Below are 25,769 nucleotides of genomic sequence, written 5' to 3'. Positions count from 1 at the left end.
TCAACATAGCGGGATTGTTCTGCTTCAGACCATTAACATCTTAGTTTTGACAGAAATCATTTTATTTAACACCCAGTCACAGAGCATTACGTCCAACGAAGCAGTATCCAGTTATCACTGAGACCTTAATAGAGTATTTTAAGTGATTAAATAGCCAATGGTTTGGTGAAAGATTGATGGTTCTTTTTCGTTGTTTTTCAAATAGATCTGGTTTGTCCAACCATTTAGAAGAAAGCAGTGATAATTTTGTTCGAACTGCTTTAGATTTCGTGTGAACAACTATTTGTTTGAATTTGACACGCCATAAATCGAATGTTGTTTAGTTTTGGACTCATGACAATGTATAAATCCATGATCTTTTCCTCAGCATCGATATTTTGTGATACATTTTTTGGAACAAACTTTTGCGAAAGTCATCCTAAGGCGATCGTCAAATATGTTGGACGAATGGCAATGTCCGATAGAAATAGTGTATTTTTAACAAAAATTTTCAATATCTTATTTAATTTCTCTTAGTGTCCGTTTTTGCTATGTATTGGACGTTACTTAAGAAAAGCTCGAAATACATTTCTAGACTTATCAAGTTTTACTTGCGTTTCTTAATATTCTCCAAAAATACATCTCTGCTCCCTAAAGTATTCATTCTTGGAAAGTATTGGGTTTATCACTAATGAGGATTTTTTTTTAAATTTTTAGTTTTTAATTTGAAACAATACACTAATACTCCGCTAACTGGACCGAAGCACGATTTTCCTTACATTTGAATAGATTTTCATTTAATTGGTTCCAAGGTTTATAATTTTAGCTGAAAAAATTGATTTTTCAATACATCATGCGAGGCAAACTGAAACTAAAACGACGCAACTTCGAAATCACAGAAATTTAAAAAAAAAACGGGATATTGGTGTATAAATTTCTTCAATATATTGGTCATTGTTAGCTATGACATTTTCCCATCTTTCTGGCAACATATGGATTCCAAGCCAAAACAACTGCTCATCTTTTGAGGCCAAGAACGAATCATGCCAATTTCGGATACTCTGTTCCTAAGTAAAGCGTATCCCAGAGAGATCGTTTTACATCGATCGAAACAATTAATAGTCGCACGGGGCAAGGTCTGAACTATAAGGCGGGGGAGGAAAACTTCCCAACCACTTCATTTTTCGGCAAATGCTCGCTTAAATCGAATCAGTTGCGTTCGGTACTCGTTCCCTTTGATGGTCTGGCCAGATTTCAGCAGCTCATAATATTACCCTTTTGGTACCACCAAATACAGAGCATTACCTTAGCGCCATTGATATTTGGCTTTTGTATCGATTCGGCTGGTTGGCCGGGCTTCACATCTCAGCTTGTATTCGTATAGTACCCAATTTCCCTGCTTTTCCTACTGCTCGCAAACGTTTTGAAATTGCTGCTTGAGTAACTGCAATCTCTTGTTGAGTTTGACAACAGTCTTCATGGAGTAATGCCTCCAATTCTTAGGCTTCAATATTTTTTGGTTGGCCTGGCGATCTTTGGCTTTCGTGTCAAAGAATTTCTCAGTTCTATCAACAGAAAGTCAGTTGTTTTCGCTGTGAGTAAATAAATCTCTTAAGAGGAATGTTCGTTCTCCTTTTTGCAATTTGATCATATTGAAAATATTCTATAAGTTTGCCTACGATCGTTTACTATTTGTAACACTAAGAATGGCCTTAGTATGTGTCCTGGTATACCACGGAGCCCAAGATTTTTAAACATAAGGTTATTTTGATTTGTGTGCGGATTTTTCCAGATAGTGTTATTTTATGTTGCCCTATTTGAAACGAGGGCTTCGGAGGATGAGTGCAGCTATTTTTAAACTGAGATTTCTGTTATTCAAATGGATGTCAATTGTTGGTTATTTGGAGGGCATATTCTATACGAAACTAATGGCGTTTTCTTTTCTGACACAAAATGTTGCCAACATATTTTGTACTATTTATTATAGATTACCCATACCCTCATAATATTTTACATTTTTAACGATCACAATAGAACAAAAATCCTTACCATTTATGCAATTTTCTTTTATGTACCTTCTAAATGTTGTAAAACTATACATTTAGCTGTTTAAAAAGTGCTGCATTTCTAACCCTTCGATAAAATTGAGGGTGAAACGTGTAGCATATCTTCGGGGTTTTAGGGCATCATTATTTGAACACGTTATACCCTTACCAAACTACATTTTTTTAGAAAAGAACACAGAAAAGGGTAAAAGGCATTATTTATGCCAGAAAAGAAAACGCCATAAATTTTGCCCTACAGATCCCTGGAAAAGACTAATAAGATGTGCGAGTCGTTCAGATTTAATAATCATTTGGTTGTGGTGTTTTAAATAACTGTCAATTGTGTTGAATTTTAATAAAATTAATTTTTTGCTAAGTATTGGGCAAGTCTAAAGAATAACTTTCAACATATTTTGAGGTCTATTTCTTAATATTCTTTAAAATTATTACAATACCTAATAATAAAAAGCGAAACTAGCCTTAAATTGTAAAGTTTTTTTTTTGTATGATTTTTTCACTAAGTACATAAAGTACAAGGTTACTGCTCCCAATTTAAAACTCTCTTTAATAGCACAAAAATAATCCTTAGAATAAAAATGGGTGTGGTCCATTTACAATAAACATCACAAACAACTTTTTCTCATACAAGATGAAAGAATATGAACAGCACAACAAAAAATAAAAACGCACAACCAAATACCTTAATATCCTTTTTTATATTTATTATGATTATAATAATTTTCAAAGTTTTATTATAACATACAATGCGATACAACAACATAATGTAATGTCTTGATATTTTGGTTTGTTTTTGTACATTTTTAAAAACTTATTAAATTTTAAATACCCATTTTCCCTGCATCCCAAACTTTGTTGCTGTCATTATCCCTGTACTCTAAAGCCAGAATCCCAGCTCTTTCCTAACTCCTACTACTGTCATTCCTGTTGTGTAAATATGTATGTATGTATTGTGGAAACCATAATATGTTATACACATTCATTATGATGAAATTCTGCCGACTACAACTCCAACTCCTTCCTATACATTTATGTATTGTACATATATTTTTTCCCTCTTGCTTTTAAATGTTGTTCTAGTACTCCGAGTGTATTCCCTATTCCTGGTTTTATTATTATGTGAACAAAAACTCTCAATTTTGTCCATTATAAAACTTTCCCATACTTTTATCCTTTCTACCGATTTTTTTTCAGTTTTTGCGTGTGCTCACACTTAGACATGTTTGCGCATGCTATCCTGTAAAAAAAAAATAATAAACCATGAGTATGATAAATATTGTAGAATTAAAAGGCACAAAAAAACATGAATAGAAAGAAAAGAAAACAAGGAATACATTTTTGCAGAGTAAAACAAACCATGACCATGCCAAAAGTTTGAAATATTGGTATAAATTGGAAATTTCTGTGAAACACCACAAAGCACAGTGGGGTCGATTGCAAACAAAAGTGGAAATAAATATGAATTTTCTAAACTATTGGTTTGTTTGCAAAATGATGTATGAACGAATGGTAGCGGAGGACATAAGCTTTAGGAAAAGGATATTAGTGACCACCTTGTTAGAATACTAGGTGAGATACAGAGTGTCAAAATCTACCACTTTACCCTTCCCTTCACCAATTTATACTTCAAAATAAATATTTTTCGGTAAACAAAATTTTTTTTCCAAAGTATTTTTGGAAAAAAAAATTTTATCGAATTGTTATTTGAAATATTTAAATTTAAAATTTTTTTTTTAAATTTAAAATTTTTTTTTTTAAATTTAAAAATTGTTGGTGAAAAATATACGTCGTTGCAAAGGTCTTTGAAATATCTATCATTAGATATCCATATTGTCTATATTAATGTCTTAGTAATCCAGATATACAGTGGTGGCCACCAATTTAAGACAAATTCTTGAATTTTTTTCATCAACTGAATTTTAAGTGCGATAGAGCCAAAATAAAAGGACCTCTAAGGGTATAAAATTTATTATTAATGTTTCTAGTTTCTGAAAAATGTTTGGAAAAATCGGTAAAACATAAATGGATAAAGATATGTGGAAATACGTTGACCTACCTCAGCGAACATCCGCTGTTAATAACATGATATGACCGAAACTAATGGAACTAAAAATACGAAACTTGGTCCGAATATTTTATAATAATAAAAATATAATGATATAAATGTGAGAAAATATGTTTATTTAAAAAAAATTTATTTTGGTCAAGTTGTAGAATAATTGTATGTGTTCGTGGTGAATATGTATGAATTGACACAGTCGAATAAAATACACTTGTGTTAAAACAGTCCTCATACATATTTGTGGAAATATTTGAAAAAATAATTGACTTGGAAATTAGCAAACAATTTTTGTCTTAAATTCCTGGCCACCACTGTACGTCAAAAATAGGTCAAAAATCGAGGTTGTCTTGGTTTTTTCCTCATATCTCAGCCATTTGTGGACCGATTTTGCTGATTTTGAATAGGAAACTTCTCGAAATCATGTCTGACAGAATTATTGAAGATATGGATACCGAAGATATCTGGGGTCTTCAGAAAATTGATTTCAACAGACAGACGGACATGGCTTAATCGACTCCGCTATCTATAAGGATCCGGAATATATATAGTTTATAGGGTCGGAAATGAAAAATGTAGAAATTACAAACGGAGTGACAAACTTCTCACGAAGGTGAAGAAATAAAAAAAGAAAGTTTCAAAATTTAAACTTGAGATTCAGATTTATTACCACTTTTTTTCGATTAATCCCACTGTGCATCGCAAGCCACCACTAACTAGAGTTCATTCGATACCATGTTTATTGAAATGGAAATATTTTTTTGTTGTCGTCGTCGACATCGTTGTTGTACATGTATTGTTATTTTATCCTTGTCATCGCTTGGATTCAGGGAAAGCTAAAATAATACACACTCTCGCAGTACACTGCTCTACACTTTCTAGTACATAATATTGGCATGTGTTTGTTTTTGTGTTTATTTGTTGTGTAAATTGTTGTTATTTATTTTGCGAAATAGTTAAACTTGAAATATTTTCGTGGTTTTTCAACTCTCTCAACCACTCAATACCGGCTACCATTTTACCACGCCACCACACTTTATCATCATTTTATTCATTTTAATAAAAAATTAATTTGATTATCGAGTTCAATTTGTTGCAGAAGTTCGTTCAGCATCAATATTAAATATGGTCGTTTAGGAATTAAAGGAATTGCAATTTGTTAAGAGTCGTTTGGGGTTTGTGAATGATGGAATTATATTATTTACTATGTAAATGTATTTTTTTTTTTGGTGGGTTTAAAAAGTTGCTGTTGTTATAATGACATCAATTTGTGTTTTGCAATTCATCTTAATTTCATTGTATAGTAATGTAATTCCTATTATATCATCCTAAAGTTTCCATAATCTTGGCCAAACTCGATCCTTTTTGAAAGATGTGACTATTAATACTTTTGAAACTGATTCTATTATCTACATGGTTTGCAAAGTCCTTGTTTTCTGTTATTAATCTGAAAGATGTGACTCTCTTGATGAGGTGGTTAATACATTGTTATAGAATTCTCGTTGCCATTTCATCATAATCCACACTGATAATTGACATACCTGTGTATTTTATTCGGATTGAAAGATGGGCCGAGAACGGTTTATTATATATTGCTATAAATTTGAGACAATTTAGCACTACATAATATTAAACTGGGTTTCCTTATGGCTCTGATTTCAATTGGAAGATGGGTTGACAACGTGTTAATTATTATTGCCCTATTTCTTAGGATGGCAATTAAGTACAGCTTCTTTTAAATTGGTATTTCGGTTATTCAAATACTTTCTACCGATTGAATCTCTATAGGCTATCTACACGATATTAAATTTTGTTCTGGAGTTCCTAATAAGACGTCAAGACATTCTAATTTAAGACTAATTTGGTTGTAGTGTCCTATTGATGCCTGTAAAATTGGTTTGATTTAATGAATTGATGAAGGGTTTTTAGTTTTAAACATGAAAGGTTGCGCACTTAGCAACGACATTAATAATGTATCCTAGATAAAGTCAGAGAAGAAATACTGAATTATTCACAGTGAACTTAACTGTCAGATACGCTATTCTCAGTTGAAGACGATAGTCTGAGTATAAGATAGTCGTCAGTATAAGCTGGTAGAAATCTAAGTATAAGATGTTAGTCTGAGTATAAGATGGTAGAAGTCTGAGTACAAGACTGTAGTCTGAGTGTAAGACGATAGAAGACCGAGTATAATACGGTAGAAGTCTTATGTATAACACGGTAGCAGTCTGAGTATAAGACGGTAGAAATCTGAGTAAATGACTGTAGTCTGAATGTAAGACGATAGCAGCCTCATTCATAAAAATAATCCTATTCTGAGTAAAAGACGGTAGAAGTCTGAGTATAAGACAATAGTAGTCTGAGTATAAGACGGTAGTAGTCTGAGTATAACACGACATAAGTCTGAGTATATGACGGAAGTCTTAGTGTAAGACGGTAGTCTCATTATAGGACAGTAGTCGTTAACAAAACTAATCCAATTCTGGGTATAAGACTGTAGTAAGACGGTATAAGTCTGAGAATAGGACGATAGTTGTCGCAAGTATAAGTCTGAGTATAAGACGATAGAAGACTGAGTATAAGACGGTAGTAGTCCGAGTTTAAGACGGTAGATGTCTATGTATAAGACGGTAGTAAGTAGTCTTAGTATAACACGGCTGTATGTGTATAAGACTGATGTCTTAGTATAAGTCGGTAAAAGTCTGAGTATAAGACGGTAGAAGTCTTTGTACAAAACGGTAGTAGCCCTAGTATAAGACGGTTTTCTGTGTATAAGACGGTTGTCTGAGTATAACACGGTAGTAGTCCGAGTATAAGACTATATAAGAGTAAGTAGAAGAAGTCTTTGTATATGACTGTAGTAGCCCAAGTATAAGACGGTTTTCTGTGTATAAAACGGTTGTCTGAGTATAAGACGGTAGTAGTCCGAGTATAAGACTATAGAAGTCTAAGTATAATACGGTAGAAGACTGAGTAGATGTCTATGTATAAGACCGTTGTAGTTTGAGTATAAGACGGCTTTATGTGTATAAGACGGTTGTCTGAGTATAATACGGTAGAAGTCTAAGTATAAGTCGGTAAAAGTCTGAGTATAAGACGGTAGAAGTCTTTGTATAAGACGGTATTAGCCCGAGTATAAGACGGGTTTCTGTGTATAAGACGGTTGTCTGAATATAAGACGGTAGTAGTCCGAGTTTAAGACGGTAGATGCCTATGTATAAGACGGTAGTAGTCTGAGTATAAGACGGCTGTCTGTGTATAAGACGGTTGTCTGAGTATAAGACGGCTGTCTGTGTATAAGACGGTTGTCTGAGTATAAGACGATAGAAGTCTGAGTGTAAGACGATAGAAGTCTGAGTGTAAGACGATAGAAGTCTAAGTATAAGTCGGTAAAAGTCTGAGTATAAGACGGTAGAAGTCTTTGTAAAAGACGATATTAGCCCGAGTATAAGACGGGTTTCTGTGTATAAGACGGTTGTCTGAATATAAGACGGTAGTAGTCCGAGTATAAAACGGTAGAAATCTGAGTTCAAGACGGTAAAAGTCTGAGTACATGGCTGTAAGAGTCTGAGTGTAAAACGCTAGTAGTTCTCATTATAGGACAGTAGTATTTTATACAACTAATCCTATGAGACTTCGTTTAAGTTTTCAATATTTGCTATTTAATCTGTCAAAAGCCTTACTTATTTCGTCCTGCTGACATTCCAGTGAATGTATGAGGATGACAGGAGAAGTCAAAAATGTGTTTAAATATGCTGTGATGTGAGCTGAGATTTGTGAACTTACATAAAATGTTCAATCTTACATATAAAAAGTCATTTACATTGTTTAAACATTTTAAATTTTATTTAAATATTTTATTGTTAATATTAAGCATACATTTTACTAATTCTTATTTGAATTTCTGGTTAAATTTAAATTTATTTAAAAATATACTATAAGCTTACATTTTAAATTTCTTTGAAAAAAAATACATCATGACATACATATGTATAACATAATTCCCACATCCAATTAATATTCATATTATTTTTTACTTTCCATATCATTTCAGATTCAGCAAATCATCGTCACCATCAGCAATTGCCACAAAAACTATACAAAAGGAAATAATTTAAAAAAGAGAGCTTACACAAAACAACAAAAAAAAATAAAAGATTTCCTGTCAAATCAATCGCTGCTTGGTTGATTAAAAGTAATGAATTATTAAGAAAATCAACAAATTTGACATTGTCGTCGTATAAAGCAACACGTACTGCTTGCTGCTGCAGCAAGAGTCCTTATTAAAATCGAAAATCAAACCTACCTCACAAAGTAACCAAGCAGCCAGCCAAGCCAACCAAACATACATTCAACCAGTCACTCAGTCAGTCAAGCCAACCATCGAACAAACCATCCAGTCAACCGGCCAAAAAGCAACCAGCTGTATACAAATTTCATTTTATTTGGAAGTTTAAAATTTGTTGTTCCTTCATTTTTTATTATTAACGTTATGACTTGAAGGCCAGACACATTATTCAACCAACCAACCAACCAACCATTTTCAGTTGTAGTTGTTGTGATTTTCGTTTAAAATCTCTATAAACATACAAACGTACACATAAACCAGTATTAAATCTCTCGAAATTATACACATCCATCCAGTCCAGTCGATTCATTTACAACAGCTTTTCTTTTTTACATCTTTGGCTGGTTGGTTTTTTGGCCATTTGCCAGAGAAAAGTTAAAAATAAATCATCTAAAAAAAAAGGAAAACTAGTTTTAGTTTTTGCCTTCGAACAAATATAAACAATAATAATAACAACAAGATATCAGCTTTAACCAAAAACCATTTATACTAAAAAAAAAGTAAAAATTAGCAACATTAAAAACTCATTTTCAAATAGAGAAACTATTCTCGCCACCAATCATAGCAGCTCGTCTCGTCTCTTCTGCTTATCTGCTAGCATTGGCATCTTCTTTGTTATTTTCTTGTTGTAAAATACTTTTGCCATGTCCGCTTCAATATTGGCATTATCATCCTCTAATGGTAACGGAAATAACACTACTAACAATGGCAACAATTCTGGCAGCAGCAGCAATAGCAACAACAATGACAACCCGACAAATACTGCTGGTACCACGACTGGCAATAATCGTGAATTTGTTGAAGGTTGGACACTGGCACAAACACTAGGTGAAGGTGCATATGGCGAGTAAGTAATTTTGAATTTACTTATTAAATTCTAGAAAGATTGTAATCAGAACCACTTCAGATTCTTTAACAACATCCTTGAACTACTTCTGGAACCCGTTTTGTGGAACACTATTGGGATAATCCATATCAAAACGGACAGAAAACTGCTATTTTAGGATTTGTCATCTTCGATATTAATGAAATTTACCACACATATTACGGTTCCAAAGGGTTTCTCAAATCAATGACTTCATCATCGGAAACGCATTCGATTTCAAAAATACCGCGATTAGAAAATTTAAAAATTTGAGTCTCCATCGAAATTTTTTTGCAGGAATATAGAAGAGAGTTTAAGTGTCATCATACCGTGTTCTTTATTAATTATTAACAGCGCGATCTTTGATATTTTTTACATTGAAATATATACTCCGAAAATTGACCTTTAACCTCTTGGAAGTAATCAATTTAATTCACACCATTTTAAGGACAATATCTTTGCCTTTAAAATGGAATCAAAAATTATGCTGGTCTTTGAGTAGTTTCAAAGTTATGGGCAATTATGTGTATATAATTTTAGACAATTTTAAAAAAATATGAGGAACATATTGGATATATTATGTATGTGGTAAATTTGATTAAAATCGGAGGTGTAAATCCGACTGCTATCCGCTTTCACATGAATCCTTCCTATTGTGATTATAAAGTACTTCTGTAGAGTTTTTACCGAACTAACTCTTTGACACTAATACATTAGTAGTAGAATAGTTCTATAGATCACTTATCAGTTCCAAAACAACTTTTTGGAACCGGTTTGAAAATTTTAATTTATAGTTGTTATATTAGAGCGAGTCGATCGTTGAGTTGAAACATGTTGAAACTGATTCAGTAAGAAAATAGGGTTTGAATTATTGAATTGAACTAAATCGATGAAGTGTCACGGTTTTTGGGTTCGAACTGAAAAAACTCTTACTAAGACGACAATAATATAGCCCATATTCAGTCAACCTAAACAATTGAAAAAAATCACGATATGATGTTGGCCGATAGGAAATTAAAAGTGCAAGAGATTGTGGAGTGGTTTAAATTTTGAGTGATCACTTAGGTATGAGAAAGCTTTCCGCATGATGGCTGTAGCGTTTGCTCACAATCGATCACAAACTCATTCGTGTGATAACTTTGTAGGAGTGTTTGGCGTTGTTCAATCGCAATATGGAGTTTTGTAACCGGGGACGAATCCTGGATCCATCACAACACAGCAGTAAAAACTGTAGGTTTCTCAGGGTGAATCTGCGTCAAAGAAGGCCAAGATGGGTTTGTTAGCCAATAAAGTCATGGCAAACGTTTTTTGGGATGTTCGCGGTATAATCCACATTGATAAAACAATCACTGGCGGATATTATGCAAACTAATTGGTTCGATTTTATGAGGATTTGGAAATAGGACCGTATTTGGGCAAAAAAAAAAGTTATTTTTCACCAGGGCAATGCAAGACTGCACACATGTGCGGTTTCCATGACAAAAATCCATGAATTAGGCTACGAATTGCTGCCTCATCCGCCCTATTTTCTGGATTTAGCCCATAGTGACTATTTTATGTTTCCAAACCTGAAGAAATGATCATGGGTCGACCGTGGCTTCTTGAACCTTGAGGATTCCACAGTAGATCCTTCCTTGTAATACTATCGGTCATCTTCCTGATAGTATGGCTGATCCACCTACATTTTCTGCGTTTGATTAATTTTTTTAGTATGGGTTCCTGATCCTGCATAAGATTCTGATCCTGTAATTTTTGGGTGATTGTGCTCGATATTAGCCAGGTTTCACTTCCGTACAACAGAGTAGAGTTTGAGTAGAGCTTCGTTTATTGCGAGTTTCTCCATACTTAATGCAGTCACCCAAAAGCCGATCTCGCTCTGTTGAGCCTATTGCTTGCGTCTGCACTGCCTAAATAGCACAAGCTATTAAGGTATTCAACTGTAGCATGATGTTATATGTGCTAACATTGTCAAGTCCAACATTTCGCGCCAATCTTTCCAGATCTTGTAGTTTCTTTTGCATGTTGGAGATTTTGTGCGACAGTAGACAAATATCATCCGCATAATCCAAATCCTCGACTCCATGTAAATCCTCTTCTCTCTAAACCTCTAAACAGACTTCGCTCATTATATCATCCAGCACGCTCTTGAACAGTTGAGGTAATAAAGACCATCCAAGTTTTACTCCAGCGTTAGTATGAGATGGTTGTCTGATGTTCCCGTTGTGAATGATTCCCTTCTCCCTCTGATGATTCTAATTATTTTTTGGGGTACTCCTTTCCTACAAATGCTTGCCATATTATAATAAACATGTTAATTGGAATTAATCTGGCGCTGCAGATTTTGTAAAAATATAAATTTTTCAATATAATTTTTGAGAGCTATATTCGGCTGTGCCAAATCTTATATACCCTTCACCAAATTATACTTCAATATAAGAATTTTTTTTTCAAAGTTGATTTTTTAATTTTTTGGAAAAAAAAAATTTCGAATTTTTTTTATACGTCGTTGCAAAGGTCTTTGAAATATCTATCATTAGATATCCATATTGTCTATATTAATGACTTAGTATTCCAGATATAGGTCAAAAATATCTAGGTTTGTTTTTTGACCGATTTTCTCGATTTTAGATAGAAACCGATCCGGAAGAATTCCGGAGATATTGATGTATGAATCGTGTATGTAAGTTATTTGGGGGCTTCGGAAAGTTGATTTCAACAGAGAGACGGACATCTTTTAGTCGACTCCGCTATCTATAAGGATCCAGAATATATATACTTTGTAGGACAAACTTATATATACCCTTCTCACGAAGGTGAAGGGTATAAAAAGGGCAAATATGTATATTAAGGCCAAGATATGCATAAATATGCTCTTAAAGGAAAAATACATGCTAAAATATGCACTAACGAATCGATGGCAAAATTATTAAATTGTTCTAAAAGGCATAAAAACCTTATGCATGGCACCGGTTTCCCTGATCATAACACAAATAATTATGTTTTTTCGCATCAAAAACATTCTAATCCAGATTAAGTATCCTGTTTTATTAAGGAATACATAACACTTACAGTTTGACCGATTTCAATTTCCTTATGTTAAAACCTTTATGGCTACAGTAAAGTTTTATTGTAATAAAACAATAATTCTCCAATTTTCATATAGGATTTCCTTAATTTTGTACTTTTTAATAAAACGAAATGTGTGTTTAACAAGTTATATGTGGCTAAAAACTTTTGCAATCAAATAATTGCTATTACCATAAAATAGCAAAAGAAATAAACAAAATTAGAGTAGAATACACAACGAGCTGGTATCATCAAAATAAAATTGAAAACAAGTGATGGTTATTTAAACCAAAATAAACAAACAAAATGAACTAACGAATGAATGAATGAAAGAAACAAGTCAATAAACCGGAAACCTATCAAACACTTCCTTCCGGCGTTTTTTTCCTCTCCCGTTTTTTTTTTTGTTGACGATGTATAACGTTACATTTTGCATTTTATACTCCAATATACATTTCTCTACTACATACCTTAAAACACAAAACCTTTTTGACATTTTACACATACGACTGTCGATTTACTCATAATTTTGCGCATGTCAGGGGAGTACAAACAGAAAAACGTTTATTAAAAAAAAACACACAATATCCCCAATTGTATACTACAGTTTTGTGTTTAGTACATTTAACAATGAAACCTTAGATGTGTGAAGCTTAAGTTTTTTTTTTATTATTTATACTTCAAAAACCTACCGTACCGCACCGCATTCTACTGTATAGTATTTTTACAAACGGGATAAAACAACGTGTTTGAAACCAGAATACTCACACAATTTTCTTTTTATGCGGCAGGATAATGAATACAACAATGACACCCACGTTTTAAAGAGAGAGAGTTTCATAAAAGAAAATGTTACTTTTTTATTGTTAGTATTTTTTGATGTTCTCCCAAAACAATAACACTAACAAAAGAGAGCTTTAATATCCGTCTATATGTATGTATGTAATTAACTAACTGTTTTACTATAAAATTTACTCTCTTCTCTCTGGCTTGTTGTCTGTTCATCTCCTTCTTTTTGTTGCCCGCACTTTTCTCATTTTCCATTGTTTTCTATTTTGCAGAGTAAAATTGTTGATTAATCGTCAAACCGGTGAAGCTGTTGCTATGAAAATGGTCGATTTGAAAAAACATTCGGATGCTGTTCTGTCGGTACGTAAAGAAATTTGCATACAGAAAATGCTACAGGACCAATATATACTACGATTTTTCGGTAATCGTTCACATGGCCACATCGAATATATATTTTTGGAATATGCAGCCGGTGGTGAATTATTCGATCGTATTGGTAAGTACCATAAATTAAATAGTTTTAAATTAGTTAAAGTAAATTGTTGAAATTGTTTTAAAAAAGTGCATCATTTAATGTATAAATTTAACAAGTGCCTTGCTAACTAACAAATTGTACCTGTTCTTTGTATAAATATTCCATTTGTTTAGCCTTTAAATGTCAATGTAATCATTACTGAAATCCTCTCAATTTACAAACAATTTTATTTATTTTTTTGGCTCTTTTGTGTTAGTAATGTTTCAAGCCAAAGTGATTACAATTAACAGGCTTTCAAATACAAATGCAAACAAGTAAAATACATTTTGCCATCTTTTATTTTGTGTAAAATTTGTCTATTGTTATATTTGTGTATCTGTTTTTTGGATTGTCGGCCTACACTCAAAGAAAAATGTGTTGGTGAAAATAAAAATAGCCATTCATAATATAAGCTACTCTGTTTCACAAACATTCACGACTGTCTTACGACTACCACTCTATCAGTATTTATGTGGCTCCGACAATAAGCCAAAATATTTATTTTTTCATAAACAATTTTTGAAAGACAAATCTTTCAAAAATTTTTGATGAAAAAAAAATCGGTTTAAACAATATTTTTCCTATTATGGCTTATTGTCGTTCCGAATTTCTATGACGTTATAATATACGTCATTAGAAAGGTCTTTGAAATATTTATCACTAGACAGGCGCGGATCCAGTGGGTGAAATAGGAATTACGCCGGAATTACAACCGAAAAGTTTTCATATAAAAAAAGGAGGGAAAAAGCAAAATGTAAAATAAATTTGATTTCAAAACTCCCGCAATGGTTGACCTGGATCCGCGCCTGTCACTAGATATCCATATTGTCTATTTTAATGACAGTAATCCAAATATAGATCAAAAATAGGTAAAAAATTTAGGTAGTCGTGGTTCTTCCTTATATAGGATCTTCCAATAGGAAATTTGACAGTTGATAGCGGCCATACATCTCTTTATTTTGCCAAATCACCATTGACGGATATAGCAAAAACACGTGCAAATGATAAAATTGTTTTTTCGGAAAACGTTACGCGATAATCTACCATTTAGTCCAATTTCTGGAAGTACATCAGCAAACAAAATTGTCGACTTTGGGACTATACCAATCCACATGAGATCCAAGAGCGTGCAATGAATCCAGAAATAGTCACTGTTTGGTATGGATGTGGACTGGTCCATATATTCTTGAGAACGACATTGCCAGGCCATCAACGGCGAGCACTATAGGTCGTTGATTACCTGAATTGGATAATATGAACATTAACGACACAATGAACATTCTAAATGAGCGATTTGAGGGCATGGTAATCTTACGTGGAGCTGATGTGAACACGATGTGACCCCGTTAGAATTTATGTTGTGGGGTTTTCTTAACACATTGACTGTCAAGGCACTTTCAGCAAATAAGATGCTGGGGCCACAACATTTTTGCGCAATCACTTCGAAAACGTCAATATGGAAATTTAGGCTACTGTCAGTAATATTTACTGCATAGAAACAACGAGTCTTAAGGTACGGTCACACATGGCAAATATTTACTCAAAAAAGCGTAACCACTTTTTTTAGCTCAAATTTGTTTGACGTTTTTGCTCTTACAACCGTTTTGTAAGATCAAACAGCATCAAATAAAATAAAACTAAATATTTGTTTTGAACTGTCTTAAGTAAAAGAAGTTTTTGACAATAAATAAAAGAATTTAAATATATTTTATTTAGCGGTTACGTCTTTAGGAAATGGCGAAAAGCTATTTGGGATAACTAGTTAGAAAAAATACTCAGTACAAGTTCAGTAAGTGATGAAGAATGTGAAGATTACAGTTTTGATGAGGAAATTGCAGACAACATCGAAAAAATTCTTTAAACTCCAGCACTATTGTGTGACATGGCTAAAATAAAAGTCATATGTGTCATGTGGCAGTCAATGTGTTAAGTCGTAGGTGCGAATAAGCCACTAACCACAGCGGCCCTCAAAGCCAATATAAACCATGCCATCAGTCAAATTCAGTCTAATTTAAGCGCCAGAGTCATGGAAAATTGGATATTTAGGATGCGCGCCATCTTGCGTTATTGAACAACGTTTTTTTTTAATTGAAAATATCGAAAATATTTAGTTGTTTTAATTTGAAAAAAAATGTCTCTGAAGCACACCGATTGCTAACCAAAGCTTATGGTGAATTTATTCCATCGGTTTCAACGTGCAAGAAGTGGTTTGTGCTGTTCAGAAATGGTAATATTTAAGTTTTGAAGACCAACAATTGGAGGCATTACTCCATGAAGATTATTGTTGTAAAACTCAGCAAGAGCTAGAAAATTTCAAAACGTTTTCGAGCAGCAGGATTCATTCAAAAGCAGGGAAATTGGGTACCACACGAGTTGAAGCCGAGAGACATTGAAAGACGATTATGCATGTTCGAAATGATGCTTGAACGCTATAAAAGAAAGTAATTTTTGCACCGAATCATTAGTTGCGATAAAAAATGGATCCATTACGATAACCTGAAGCGTAAGAGATCGTATGTGAAGCCTGGCCTGGCATGGCGCTGAGGTAATTCTCTGTATTTGGTAGGACCAATAGGGTATTATTTGTTATGAGCTGCTGAAATATGCCCAGACCTGTACTGAAGTGAGCATTGGCCGAAAATAGCCCAGAATATGCGGACAAAGATGAAATCTTAATATTCCATTATGACAACGCTCGGCCACATCATACAATACCTATTAAAAACTATTTCAGAATGAAGTGGTTTGGAAGTTTCGACCGCCTCATAGTCGAGACCTTGCCCCGTCCCAATACTATTTGTTTCGATCGATGCAGAACGTTCTCTCTGGGATACGCTTCACTTTGGAACAGAGTATCCAATATTGGCTTGATTCGTTCTTGGCCTCAAACGATGAGCAATTCTTTGGGCTCGGAATCCTTATGTTGCCAGAAAGAGGGGAAAAATTCACAGCTAACAATGACCAATACTTTGAATCAATTTATATTGTACAAATGTTTCAAAATAAAAGCTAAAAATTTGAAAAGGTCCTTCATTTTTAAGTCATACAAATAACACAATTGAAACCCTTAATATCTCTGAGTGTAAAAATAGACCAATGTAGTAGATACTTTAAGCAAATACAATATAAACAAATTTTTTATTATTATAGTCATTTGCATTTTATATTTGTTCGTTCGTTCATTCTATCTCTCATCTATCATGAGTATTTTGCATATTTATACACATTTAAGTCCTTTTTGTTTGCTGTAGTTATTGTTGCTCCTGCTGTTTTGTTTGGTTTCCTTTTTTTCCCTGTTTAATTGTTCCTTTTTCCCCCGGTTAGTAGGTGGTTTATTTGTAAAATAATGAACTTCTATTTTTAAATGGCCGTAAAATAAAATTGAAATAATAAAAAAAGCAAATCAAATAAGTACTTCGCTAATAGAAGCATGTGTTTGTTTGTGTTTAATGATTTAATTAAAATTTAAATCTATTTGCTTTTAATGACCTGTCGGCCAAACAAATAAAAAAAGGTTGTTCAAATAATTGTAATAAGGTTTCTATTTATTAGAGGAGGTGGTATTTAATTTTCCTTTTGAATGGAGAAAACAGGTCAAGAGGGAGCGCAACACTGAATGAGTTTCACAAAAGTGGACTATAATGATATAGAAAGTTTTGAAAGTTAATAATTAAGAATTGCTTTTAAGTAAGCACTAATAAAATGTTTAAGCCTTGACAAAGTATTTAAATTGTAAACAATTGCTTCACTAAATAACAAGGAAACCATTTATGTGTCTGCAAATTTCAAATTATAATGACAAATCCTTAACTTTAGGAATAAATTATTCGTATTTGATTCTTCTTAAAATAAACTCAATTGCAAAACTTAAGTTTCTCTTTCCTCTTAATAAAAAATAAACAGTTTTTCTGCCTTTTAACTTCAACAGCTTCGAAATCGTGTCAAAATCCTTCAAACAAGTTCTTGTCATTTTATTTATGTCTATTTTGAGTGCAATTTTTCAGTTTTCTATTTTTTTTCTCCTTCTCCTTCCTCTTAGTTCAAGAGTGCAAATATAAGCATATTTTTAGACACAACAAAGTACTTGAAATAAATATTAAGAACACATTTGTTTGTTTTTGTAAATATTATTATAACACAGATTTAAAGAAATATTTATGTAACAAACAACAACACCCAACACTTTCAACATCACCTGTGTGGCAGAAAGAAGCAGCAGAATACAATATAAATCTTGTATTTAATATTGTAATAACACAGTTTAAAATGTCATCCACCAGCAAGAGTAGAATTCTTGGAATTTGCATAAAATTCTAACTAATTCAGCAGAAATAATAGAGAGAATAGAATAGCATGAAAGGCAGACTATAAAAACAATTTTAACAAAATTATAATCCTTTGGAATTAGGAAACTAACAACCAACCACATTGATATAAATGTTAAAACATAGTACAGTGCAGGAAACTGTTTCTTTATTTATTTTATTATTTTATAAACTACAGTTACAAACGAGGACAATTTTAAATATCCTTTAAACAAGAAAGAAGCTTTTCAAAAAATAGTTTATTTCTACGAGTATTGTTCGATAGATTTTTATAAAATGTTCACGGAAGAAAACATTTTTATGTTTGACTTCAAACAAACTCCTAATAACAAAGTGTTTGGAATCTAAGCTTCCAAATTCACCAATATTCTCATAAATTGATACCATTATTATTCAACCTATTGGACGGTTTTAACTATTATTTCAGAAAAATTCGAAACTATTTGGCAAAGAATCTTCATAGTGCTTTGATCGGAGGAGTTCCAATGTGCAAATGCAATTGGTACGATTTTTGGACCGTTTCGTAAACATTAATTGAGGTTTGAAAATAAATTCAGGAACCAAAGTATAATATTTTATTGTCAGAATATAATCGAGATGACATTTGTCCTCCAATATTTCGCTTAGCCGATAATTATACCCTGCACCTTCGTGAGAAGGGTTTATATAAGATTGTCATTCCGTTTGTAATTTCCACAATATAATTTTCCTACCCTATAAAGTTTATATATTTTGGATCCTTTTGGATAACAGAGTCGATTAAGCCATATCCGTCTGTCTGTCTGTCTGTTGAAATCAATTTTCAGAAGACCCCAGATATCTTCGGGATCAAAATCTTCAATAATTCTGTCAGCTTTCGAGAAGTTTCCTATTTAAAATCAGTAAAATCGGTCCACAAATGGCTGAGATATGAGGAAAAAACCAGGACAACCTCGATTTTTGACCTATATCTGGATTACTAAGTCATTAATATAGACAATATAGACATCTAATGATAGATATTTCAAAGACCTTTGCAACGACGTATATAAGACCATCATAGTAAGTTGGACCTACAATGGGTCAAAATCGGAAAAAATATTTTTTAACCCGATTTTTTTTTCTCCCAAAAAAAAATAAATTTAAAAAACAAAAATTTTTTTTAAATTAAAAAAAAATTTAAATTTAAAAAATTGAAATAAAAATTAGAAAAAAATGTTTACCAAATGTTTACCGGAATTATTTTTTCAAACAAAAAAATTTTAAATTTAAATAAAAATTCGAAAAAAATTTACCAAAAAATTAAAAAAAAGACAACTTTGGAAGAAAAAAATTAATTTTGTTACTTAAAAATATTTAGAATTTGTATTTTGAAGTATAAAATGGTCTGTTTTAGCAACTTTTTTTGAACATCAATACGAAGGTCTATGCCTAATTTAATTTTACTTTTTTTCAATTCAAAGTTAAAACCTTATTTTACTGTGATATCAATTTACTTTAGCATGCGTTTGAATTAATTAGCGAAGTCATCATTTCTCTCTGAACTAAATACATAACTCCAAAATTACCGATTGAATCTCATCAAATTAGTGGTTAATGTATGACAATCAGATGTGTAGATCAGCAGATTCATAAAGTTAATGCTTTGAATGTTCAACAATTAATCATGTAGTGAGAAGAACAAATGGTTATGTACTATTTCCAATTTAGCATTCCTCATTGCTTCAAAATTCCCCAATGACTTCTGCCAAACAAATGGTTTGTAATTGATCATTCTTCATTGATCCAATGGCCACATTTTCGAAAAATTTTCGAAATCTCCAAAGAATTCTATCAAACAAATTTGTATCATTTCGAATTGATCTTTCTTTATTGATCTAATGATTGAAATTTCCAAAGAATTTGTTCAAAGTTCTTCGAGAATGAGCAACATTTATTGGAATTGCCCGAAGGATCAATGCCCATGGTTGCAGTTTATTCATGCTCATACTGTAGATCCACGATTACAGACATATTTTATTACATCGACGTCGGAAGTCCGTATCATACGCAAAAAGTCCATTTTGGATCCAAAATGTTCATGTGACACTAATAAACAAGGAAGTCTTTACCATAATCTATTGATATTTTATCCCAGCTTCAATGTTTTCTAGAGCAACAAACGATTTTGAATGGAAATCTTCACGCAATTATATCTATGGTGAACAAGGAACACGATTAAATTCGGACAATCAATGGAACATGATGGAAAGAAAGAACTCAACAGTTTTTGTGTTAATCCTCGCTGAATATTGTCCGTGAATGACTTGTCTATGGTTGATCTTGAAAGACCCATTCAGTAGTATGTCCTTTAGTTTCGTGCTCATATGCTTAGATTTATCGCTTCTTTCATTTTAAAAGTTTTTATCAAACACATCGATCGCAGTGCTTCCCTCAAAAATAATTTGTACTCCTATTTTTACGAGCATTTTACGAAATTCATACTGAAGCGATCAACGATCACGATTGAATTCAGTAAACAGAGAAACGGTAGTGACAAGGAAAGGAGTTGCAACATCAAAAGTTCAAGCAAATTAAGCGAAAAATGCTTTCCATGTTAAAAATCATATATAATCGAACCATATAACTATATAATCTGTAAATATGTAAAAATCTTACTTCTGACAAAAAGTTTTGAACCCTGACCTTAAACACAATCGTGGGATAATTTAAAGGAATTGCAATGTTCAATAAAGACGCTATAAAATAAATTATATTCGAAATAATCATCCATATCATGAAAAACATGTGAAATTTATGTTCCCATAAAATACCCATTTCCCTCGAAGGCAAAATTGCTATCGTGATATTCCCCTGAACTTTTCATTCACAATAGTTGATTTTGTTCGTAACAGCTGTTTATTCTTTACAAAATTCCATCTAAAAATTTCCCAACAAGGGGAATTTTTTCATGTGAACAAATATTGATTCACGATAAGGGTGAATGGTTTCATTCGGACAGAACGGCACGGAAGAAAACCTTTTAATGCTTGACATCCAACAAACTCATTGTAACAAAATGTTTGGAATCTACACTTCAAAATTTAACCATATTCTCATAAATAGTTACCATTATTCAACTTTTTGGTGGTTTTAATATTTTTATTCGGAGAGAATAGCATGGAAGAGCACCTTATTGCATTTGTTTGACATCAAACGATCTCATGGTAACAAACTGTTTGGAATGTATACTTCAAAATTCAATTGCTGCAGAAAATCGGTCGAAATAAGATTCGTTTCACACTTTCAGGACTATGCTACTTTCCACATTTGAATTTTCTATTTTCAAATCCGAGAAACGACTTGTTAGATAAAGATTTTACTCTATGACGAAGGCATTACAACTATTTTGGGTTTGATATCAAATTATGAATGAATTAAAATCATTCTGAATCGTTTCATAACTGTTAAACATTTAAGACTTTTTAACAATGATTTCAGAATAAAAGTCTTCTCCAAAAAGAAAAGTATATTCTCAATTTGAGAAAAATAGAATAAGTCGATTTGTTTGATAAAAAATTTTTGATTCCACGAAGAATTCTATACATCTTTACCCTTGAAAACTTTAGTCTAAAATGGATTTTGACCTCGCTTTCATATTCAGTAATGAATATATTTCAATTTTGTCATGTTTCCCTTTCGTTTTCAAAGAACTTTTCAGTTTGATCTCGTATTATGAAATAGCAACAAGTGTAATGAACAAACTTATGTTGTGAATGCTTTGTTCAGTTTTTTGCTTTGATAAGCATAAACTCACAACGACAACACATATAGATGACATTTGACTATTGGCGAACTGTGCTCTGGATCAAGGTAATAGGACGATAGGAGCCATTGCAAATACTAGCTATCAGTCGGGTGGGTGAGGTTCTTGTCCCAATTACCTCGCTTGCCAATATGGAAAATTTGCTACATAAATATTATTGTAGACTCCTTATAAACATGTGTGGACCGGAATTGATCATATAACTTGAAGATGTCAAATAAACCCCATATTTAAATCAATTATACTGAACATCTAACAAAAATATCAACCGAAAACAATAACAGTTAAATAGTCTCTCCTAGGTATTATTTGGTAGAGACGCGCTTCATAACCCTCCCTGCCATTGACCTTAGTAGCGCCAAATATTAAACTAAGATCCCAAACTCACACTATTACTACATTCACATCACATTACAGTAAGAAAAAACTTAAATGAATTAGCAATACATATTATAATTCAATTTATTGTACAAAAAAAAAAAATGTTAACATTGTTTTCCTGAGTTGATAAAACTCGATTAAATTCTTAAAGAAAACTACATTACTATTGTTAACAGTCTTATTAAAATTAGTATATAAAAGAAACAATTATCATACTATTTCAAGGAAACGCTTAAATATGAACTTTTCCGGTAAACAATTCTTTCGGAAATCTCTAACAAAAATTTACTTAATTAAACTAGAAAATACCGAACAAGTATTTAGAGTTCAATAAATTTACGATAATTTCCATTGTTTCAAAATTTAATATGTAAATTTAATAATGTAATTAATAGTGAAATTAGAAAATTCAAAAATAAAAAAATAGCAAAAATAGGAAATTAAGCTTTACTTGTTTCGGTATATATATATATAATTAAACTGCAAATATTATTCTTTTAACTTTTAAGTATTGGCAAATAATCATTACTAATAAACTTCTGCATTAAATTCAATTGAATGATAACCAAAACAACATTAGTTTAAGAAAAAAGAATTGGATCTGAATGTTTAAATTGTTATCATTCTAATTAACCTTAATCTCTGTTCTTAAATAAATTCAATGTTGTTTTGTTAACATTATTAGCTAAACATACGTACATACATAGATTAAGAATAATTGCATGTTTTTTTTTTTTTTTCACTCACCGAAATTGAAATGTTTATATGTTTATACAGCGATTGTAGAGGCCTCTGCAACTGCTTGTACTGGAGAAAAAAATATGTATGTAGGAATGTGACAATGTGACACGCTGGTATTATTAATGGTATTCGCTGCAGACAATTATCTTGTGATACTTAGGCTATAGAAAAATTTTTATTATATTTAAATTACTTAATCTGATTTAAACAACTTAAAAAGAAATTTTCATGTGCAATATTTTAATTTTAGAGTATTTTATTAGATTTAGGCTAGGTAAATTATTAAATTTTTAGAATTTTTTTTTTTTTTTTATAGAACTTTTATTTTGTGAATGTATACTAGTTGTATAGTTTCTTGGTTTCGGATTTAACTTTCACATATTAATTTATTTAAGTTTAAGGATTTTTTATAATTTTTATCGAAATATGCACGAAAATTTATTTTTAAGTAGTATTTTTTCTTTTTTCTTAAATTTAATTAACACTATAGTTACGTGTAAGTATGTTCAAACACTATCATCTTAATGCTTCCCAATGATGTTAGGCTTAATTTCACTCCAGGAACAAACCCATTAGGTGTTGTGAGATTTGGAGAAGTTGATATTAACGCAATAGATTTTTTCTCAATTGAATTTCCGGATCTTTATTTTAATGATTTCAACTGATTTTTAATAAAAGTTTTTGTTTTTTTATTCAAAGTTCCAAATTTAAAAAGTATTATGCGTAATAGAAAAATGTTCGTCTCTTCGGGGTACCAAAAATGATATGCGCTGGAGCGGTTATCAACTCTTACTTCTCTCCCCTTTACTCAATAATTCATTAGGAATTTATGGAATTTTAAATGCACATATCAACATACATACGTAGCTATTGATCACCGCTTGCTGTTAACGTGAGCAAAAGCTTAACAGACGTATATACAAATAAACTATGATAAAAAGGAACAGTGGTGGCTCACTGTATGAGTCCACCACGAAAAAATTAATGATTCCTAATGAAAGAAAATTGAATAGATATAAATGTAATGAAAATATATATTTCTCTATGACTTTACCTTGCGATGATAATGAACAAAAAAGGTGATTACTTTGATATTTCCGTTTCTTTGGACGCACAAGAAAAACTAAGAGGTTCAACAAGATTATACCTTGTGATGAGGAATTTTTCCTAAGGAAACAAAAGTTCCAAGATTTTCGGTTTAAAATGGATTATACAAAAAAATTAGATTGTTTACCTTAATTTTATTGAAATGTTACTTTCAAGAAATACCTCTACAATGCAATTAGTAAATTTTTATAGTATTGCAAGCGTACCAATGTGTTCTTGATTAAAGCAAACCGGAAAAGGAGTTGTTCATAGCAAAATATATCTATTAACACCTCTGTTATATGAAATGTCATAAAACAATTATTGCCACCTTTTTTTTTTTTTTTGTAATCATATTTTTTAACGAAGACAAGTTAACAAATTAAGTACAATTTGTCACATACAAAGAGCAATTGACATATGCAAATTTTTATTTGGTTGGATTTAAAGATATCCCAACTGGGACTAATTGCAATTATTCATTAAAACTTAATAAAAACAATTAATTTCATTTCGGTTAGAAATATCTACTCTAATTGTATTGGTTTAAAAGCAATATTTCGTTATTTTATTCATAAAAATATAACAAGCTATTAATATGCAGTTGTTTTTCTTTTGTTTAAAACAATGTTTACAAAATAACATTGTATCCAGTAACACAAGTGGATTTATATATGTAAATAATGTTTAAGTAACATCTCTATTTCTTAACATATAAATATGTTTCTAATAAATTATTGTGTTTTTATTTACGTTTACCTTTGTGTAAGTGCGTATTCGACAGCAACATGCATATAGTTTTTTTTTAACATTTTAGCACGGACACTTACCAAAGTTGCTAAATTGGATCTTGTACAAGAAAATGTTATACGTATAACATTTTGTTGTGAGAATGTTTACAACAGTTTTGTGTATGTATGCGTAGAAACACAACTAAGAAGTATTTTTGTCGAGTATTAAGGTATATTGTTATAAACAAATCTGTAAGCTATTTTGTTTACACCAAAAGAAAAATAATAATTGAAAAGAGGTGATTAATAATAAACATTTACCATATAAAACTAAAATCATCAAAATAGGTATTCGTCAACATGGAGATTTTTGCTTAAAAAAAAATTAATGGGGAAATGAAGAAAATGTTTGTAGAGTTACATGAAAGTATACAATCTTGCCTTACAAACCGCATAATACTTTGATGTTAATCAAACGTATTAGGAGGAAAAAGCAAGATTAAGGACGAAGATCTTTTGCATGATAAGTACCTAACAGTTTTCCTTCCATATCTTCCAAGATATAATAATTGTTTCCAACTTTTTCTTTAATTTTGGATTTAATAAAAGAAGGTGCTAATTTAGCATTAAATTTCTTTTCTAAATTTGATTGTGCAAAATTTCGTCTAAATACATATTGTCCTATTTCGTAAGAAATTGGTCTGGCTCTCAAATTGTAATTCATTTTGTTAGTTTCGTAGGCCTTAGCAATATGTTTCTGCAGATCGTTACGTATTAAATGAAGTTTATCGTTGTTTTCCAATTTAATTGTTGGTTCATTCAAACTATCTAGATTTTTAAGTAGTTCATACGAACTTCCATGAGTAACCATTTCTTGGCCAAAAACAGCAAAATATGGAGAACATTGTAGTGTCTGATGGACTGAGTTTCTCAACGCACAGCTTATAAAACTTAGGTTTTGATCCCAAAGTGTTTGGTCTTTCTTTAAATAACAGCGAATGCCTGCAATTATCGAGCGATTAACCCTTTCCGAGGCGT

General features: G+C 31.7%; 1 protein-coding gene across 1 annotated transcript in view; it reads left to right on the top strand.

Annotated features, from left to right (window-relative positions):
• Positions 1-25,769, top strand: part of grp (serine/threonine-protein kinase grp) — an 81,444-nt gene that overhangs the window by 20,331 nt on the left and 35,344 nt on the right. Inside the window, exons 2-3 of the mRNA XM_065501062.1 lie at positions 8,156-9,296; positions 13,442-13,665. Coding sequence (XP_065357134.1) covers positions 9,094-9,296; positions 13,442-13,665 — 427 coding nt within the window. The 5' untranslated portion in view covers positions 8,156-9,093. The remainder of the gene's footprint in view (positions 1-8,155; positions 9,297-13,441; positions 13,666-25,769) is intronic.

Source organism: Calliphora vicina, chromosome 2, assembly GCF_958450345.1.
Source record: "Calliphora vicina chromosome 2, idCalVici1.1, whole genome shotgun sequence".
NCBI lineage: Eukaryota > Metazoa > Arthropoda > Insecta > Diptera > Calliphoridae > Calliphora > Calliphora vicina.
The sequence above is the reverse complement of the archived record's forward strand: the minus strand, read 5'-3'. Positions and strand labels throughout refer to the sequence as shown.